At 39.0% G+C, this 6,354-nt stretch overlaps 1 protein-coding gene across 1 annotated transcript in view; it reads left to right on the forward strand.

Moving 5' to 3' along the window:
- The first annotated feature begins 3,917 nt into the window (after window positions 1–3,917).
- The window catches only part of FAM120C (family with sequence similarity 120C), an 8,057-nt gene continuing 5,620 nt past the window's right edge, over window positions 3,918–6,354 (forward strand). Inside the window, 1 exon segment of the mRNA XM_042783404.1 lies at window positions 3,918–3,951. Within this exon segment, the coding sequence (XP_042639338.1) occupies window positions 3,918–3,951 (34 nt within the window).

Genomic DNA, 6,354 nt, shown 5'->3' on the forward strand with positions numbered 1-6,354 from the left:
AGTATGTTTTTGAGGTATATCATCAGTTTGGGATTCAGTTATTTAATCTTCAGTTCAGAAAAACTTGAGATACTTGAGGTGTTCAGGCCATTTTTCTAGAATAGATTTTTCATTTTTTGAATCTGTAATTTATTGGGGGACTTAATTTTCTCCTGTGTTTAGAAGATGAATCAGAAAGGGAGAGTGTGTAAAAAAGGCCATTGATTTGGTAAATGTAATTTCTAGGATGATAAAAAAAAAAAGCCAGTCCAGGTTGTGAAATGGTGACACTCAGTTTAGTAAAATCCTTTGACGTGGGATTAATATTAAATTTTTATGGAGCCAAGTCACCTTCGAAATAGTCTTTTTATGTGAGGGATGAACACAAACATGGGCCAGGGACCTTGATAGCCAATGGAGAAAGAAGCCAGGACCTGGGATAGTAACTGAATTGCACTAACGTTATTTTCACCTGAGAAAGCTGGAAAAGTATATAAACCAGCAGCTACCATTCTGGAAGGTTTTCTTTTTCTTTCTTTCTTTCTTTTTTTTGTAATTGAAACAAATTTTTTTTAATTAAAAAGCATACAAACAAAAAGGCTATAAGTCAAGCAAGAAGGGAAGAAACTGGGCTCTGAGGAAAATAAAAAAAAATGTGCCAGTGTTAAACTCCTAAATGTGTGCTTGTCATCTTTCTATTTTCTTTTTCACTATAATTTAAGTATTAAGATAGAGGTTTGTGGTCCAGAGCATACCCTCAGCAGAGATAGTGACTATTTGGAAAGTACAGTTGTTCAAGGTCTTTCATGCTCAATCACTTAAAGCTGTAATTTTTTAAATATGAATATTAAGCATGTAGACCTAGTCTAGTGCAGCATGGGAGCCACTCAGGAAGTTTATGCAATTAATAAACTTTCATGCATAATTTACTTTGAAAGTATGCAGATTTTCAGCTACTTTGCTACACTTAAAATTTAGTTGTATACATAAACTCTCCTTTCTTAATTGGGGAATGTAACATTATATAGAATGTTGTTAAACTTATTTTTAATCCTTTTTGACAGTAGTTATTTTATGTTTTTTTTTTTAATTTTGGTAAACTAAGTGATCTTCAACAGTTGTCCAATTTTGGTTCTTTGAAACTGTGATTTTTATTTCATTTGTACCCAACCAATGTAAGTATTTTGTTTTGTTTCCTGGAAATTTTGTTTTGAAACAGAAAATAAAGGCTGTGTTAAATGAGTGTATTACCTTATTAAAATGCTGTCGTAGTTACCTCATTCATCTGGATTAAATTGGTCCTTTATTCACCAAATATAATTTAGCAGATTTTAAAAATTTGGTCAGAGTCACTGTCATTTACCAAGTACCTACTGTGGTAGCTAGGCTTTTACCTGTGATGACTTGAATTCTCACAACAATCCTTTAAAACATGTTGGTTACTATCTGCACTTTACAAGGAAAAATTGAAGATCAGAGAAATGAAGAAACTTGGTCACACACAGCTAATAAATGATGAAGCCTGGATCCAAACCCAAATCTGTCTGACTGCAAAGCTCATGGCAAAAACTCTAGGCAATACTGATTCTCAGATGTATTACATGCATAACAATCCAAATACATTTCAGATAGATGTTATTTCATTACTGGGATAAGTGTACACTTTTTACATGCCTTTCATGAAGTTGTATCCAGTGCTAGTTCCATAATTTCAGAATTAGAAGTATTCATTTATGATCCAAAGTGTGCCTTTTGCACAAACTCATTAAGGAGTATTTCCTTTCATATTGAAAATGTTTGTGGTCCACTTTTAGACAAAAGTACTGTTGGAAGCTCCTCTCATACCTGTTATTACAGTGATTTGGGAAACTCGCATAGATTAGATCAATTATTTATTTGATAAATTCGATAAAAAGAATCATGCATATGGTTATGTAAAGAGCCCTAGAAATGTTCAAGATTAGAGGAGGACTTTTAGTGTCTTTCAAAAATATGTTACCTTGGTTTATTGACAAAATAATTCTGAGGCTTTCTATCTTAAGTGATCCCTAAAAGGAGGCAACATGGTTCGTAGTGGAACAAGCATGAGTTTTTGAGTCATAGCCCTCTATTATGAATCTCCGTTTTCTCACTTAATCTTCATATGGTAGTAAAGAAGTATAGCATAAATAATGGTCCAAATAGGAACAGTACCATAGAAAACTAAAATCCAGCCCATTGCTATCAAGTTGATTCTGGCTTACAGCGACCATATAGGACAGGGTAGAACTGCCCCCATAGGGTTTCCAAGGCTATACACATCACAAAGCAGACTGCCACATATTTTTCCCGTGGAGTGGATGATGGGTTTGAACTGCCAAATGTTTGATTAGCAGCCAAGTGCTTGACCACTGTGCCACCAAGGCTCTTAGGACCTTAGAAGATAAGTAAAATTTCTGTAGGGATCGATGGAGAGAAGGCTATCATAAATTTTTAGCATTGCAAAGGACTAGTTCACATGTATTTTACAAAAGGTTCAGGATATAGGTTCAAGAATTTAACCAATGTTTATAAGCTTTCTCCATTCCAGCTCAGTGGTGCTCACCCTTGAATATATATATTATCTGGGTAGCTATTTTTGGGGGGAGGAAACAAAAGGTGTTTTGGCCCCATCCCCAGATTCTTTTTTGTTTGTTTGTTTGCTTTTAAAGCTACCCATGTGATACTAGGTAGCTAGGGTTGAGAGCCACTGTCACTGTTCCCTTTACTAATCAAGTGACCCTCTGGCTATTATCCAGTTGCTGGTTCAAGAAACACAAGCAATATGGTGGCCTCATTAGACCTTCTGAGAAATAGTTCCTATAACCCTGCGAGCTTATAGTCTCTCAAACAAGCCCCAAAGATTTGGGAAATAGAGAATCCTAAGTGAGCCCCTTGCAGAAACCAAGCAGCTAGTTAGTATTCAGGTAGCAAGTGTCAGAAGACTGTATCCCATGTGAACTCTTCATGCAATCACTTTATGCTTCTTTCCACCCTTCACAATAAAAGTTAACATTTATTAGGTACTTACTGGGTCAGTTATTACAGTGCTCTGCAATGTCACTTAATCTTCACGAGCTTCTGAGGTAAGTATCATTGTCATGTCCTTTTAAGCTTCTTGACTCTGGAAAACTGCTTTTCCCCAGTGTCCAGCTTTGTTCTTGGAATGTAGTAGGTACTAAATTAGTCTGCTGAATAAATTAATGAGTTCCTATTTCACAGATACAGTAAGGGTTCAAGAGGTTAAATAACTTGTTGAAGTTACATAGCTATAAAGGAGCTGAACTGGTATTGGAACCCGTATCTTGATTCCCAAGTGCACACTTTTAACCATTACATCTATTATCCCCTTCTGCTTCTAGGGCTTTTGTCGCTTAACTCTACCCTCTTAGCACCTTCTCTCTGCCTGTATCCAGCCTAAAGTTTGTCTTGTACTATGTATGTCAGGACTCTTGTTTGTAAATAATAGAAACCCTGTTTGAGAAAGCTTATGTAAAGGAGGGTGGACTTATTTAAAAAATGTGGATGTCTCACTAAACCTGGGGATAATGCAGATGGGCTTCAAAAACAAATGAACCAAGGCTTGAATGCAGCTAGGATCTTTCATTGCACATTTTCTAGCTCAGTCTCTAATTCTCTGGGAAGGTACACAAAGGATTACCCCTGCTACAACCAAGAGTATAAGGTAGAGAGGTTCATAGGAAAGAGATGTTGGGGAGACAATCAAATAGATGTTGACCTATAGTCCTCCTCTTGGCTGCTCTATAAACACAGATGCCATGTTCTTCATATCTACGATTCCAAAAATACCCACAGAAGACATAATCCACGATCCATGCAAGTCATGTGTAACTACATCCAGAAGCAATGTCATGCCAGAGACACATTCCTTCCTCCTCTAGTTCAGTGATAATCTAAAAATGGCTCCTCTTGATCCTACACCCTGTGATAAACGTAACTGCCACCAATAGATCTAATATGCAATATTAAAACCAAACTCCCTGCCATCAAGTCAGATCTGACTCATAGCAACCCCTCCTTGGGTTTCTGAGGCAGTGTCTCTATGGAGGTAGATTGCTCAATCTTCTTTCCAAGGAGTGGCTGGTGGATTTGAACCACCAGCTTTCTGGTTAGCAGTCAAATGCCTTTGGCACTATGCCACCAGAGTTCCTATATGCAATATTCTAGGCCTGTAATTTATTTTAGTAATATCTAGTTGGTCAATAATGGTGTGTTCCCTCCATTTCCTAAAAGGGAATTTTGGTTATAGTTACCTAATTATTAACATGCAACATTAGATTAATAATTTAATTATCTAATTGTATATTAGATTAATAATTAGATACCTACGACCAAAATTCCCTTTTAGGAAAGGGAAGGAACACACCATTATTGACAACTGGATATTACTAAAGTAAATTACAGGCTTAGAAAAGTTCATGGGAATAAATTTATTGACTCATCTTGCTCAACCAATCTGTGCGTAGACTGTCTAGAAGAGCAGTGATTCTTACACTTTAGCTTGCATCAGAATCGCCTAGAGGGCTTGTTAAAATACAGATTTCTGGCCCTGTCTCCAGAGTTTCTAATTGATTAATTCTGGTGCGAGGCCCGAGAATTTGGAACAGTACCCAGGTGATTCTTGTGTGCTGGGCTAGGGACTATATTTGAGAAGCACTGCTCTGGCCGATCAATCATGGTCCCTATTCACCAGGTTTGGTTTCTAGTGATACACTTCCTTAAAATGGGGACTCTGGTGGCAAAATGCCTAAAGCTTTTGACTGCTAACCAGAAGGCTGGTGGTTCAAACCCACCAGCCACTCCTTGGAAGGAAGACTGGGCAATCTACTTCCATAGAGATACCATCTGGGAAACCCAAGGAGGGATTGCTAAGAGTCAAAATTGACTTGACAGCAGTGAAGCAGTGCTAATAACAAGTGCCAACAATCTTGTCAGGTTATGCTCTCTGAATTTTAAGATTAAAGGGCATAGCTTGAGTCGTCCTTTTGCAGCTTCTATTACTTAACACCCTACCTTAGTGTTCTTCTCCCTGGTATTCTGCTCAAGGTCTCTGGCTCAGAGCTTGGATAAGAAAAATAGGCTGAGTGGAAGTCTGTACAGCCTTTGTTTTCTAATCTGCCCTGGGGATATTACAATTGCCCCTTCTCCCTTGCATTCCAGGTGAATATATTTACAGAGGGAGGCATCGTCATATTTGGTGGGAGTTAGAGAACAAGTGTTTTGGAGGCATATACAGATAACCTCATTCTAACTGCCCAAATGCCAGTTTCCTAATCAGTAAAACCTTTGAAATGAGACTGAGAGTCCCACTGCTATAAGTTATCGGTTGCTGTTGTTAGGTGCTGTTGATTGGGCTCCGATTCATAGTGACCCTATGGACAACAGAACAAAACACTGCCCAGTCCTGTGCCATCCTCACAATCCTTGCTATGCTTGAGCCCATCATTGCAACCACTGTATAAATCCATCTTGTTGAGGTTCTTCCCCTTCTTCGCTGACTACTTCACCAGCATGACATCCTCCTTCAGGGAATGGTCCATTCTGACAACATGACCAAAAGTAGATGAGACAAAGTCAGGCCATTCTTGCTTCCAGGGATCATTCCAGCTGCACTTCTTCCAAGACAGATCTGTTCATTCTTCCAGCATTCCATGGTGTTTTCAGTATTCTTCACCAACACCACAACTCAAAACATCAACTCTTCTTCAGTCTTTCGCATGCATATGAGGCAGTTGAAAATATGGCTTCTATCATGCACACCTTGGTCTTCAAAGTGACATCTTTGCTTATTAACACTTTAAACAGGAGAAAAGATTGAAGTTGGCAGGGACTTAAATTTACTTGGATCCACAGTCAACAACCATGGAAACAGTGGTCAGAAAATCAGATGTCATATTGCACTGGGCAAGTCTGCTATAGATATCTGGTCCTAAACAATTGTAGATCTCTTCCTACAGGCGAAAGGGCTGCTCTGTTTTGAATCCCAAGAGCAATAAGCAGCTGCTGCACTGCCAAATAGCACTGCTTCTAATTTGCCACATCCCATCTCTTCTACCCGTTCTTGCATTGTGTTGTTGTTAGGTGCCATCGAGTTGCTTCCGACTCATAGCGACCCCATGCACAGCAGAACGAAACACCGCCCGATCCCACACCAGCTCCATGATCCTTACTATACTTGAGCCCATTGTCGCAGCCACCGTGTCAATCCATTTCGTCGAAGTCTTCCCCTCTTTCGTTGACCCTCCACCTTACCAAGCATGACATCCTTCTCCAGGGAATGGTCCCTTCTGACAACATGACCAAAGTAGGTGAGACGAAGTCTGGCCATCCTCGCTT

This window comes from Orycteropus afer, unplaced genomic scaffold, assembly GCF_000298275.1.
Source record: "Orycteropus afer afer isolate SDZICR_OR568_19922 unplaced genomic scaffold, OryAfe1.0 scaffold01055, whole genome shotgun sequence".
Taxonomy (NCBI): domain Eukaryota; kingdom Metazoa; phylum Chordata; class Mammalia; order Tubulidentata; family Orycteropodidae; genus Orycteropus; species Orycteropus afer.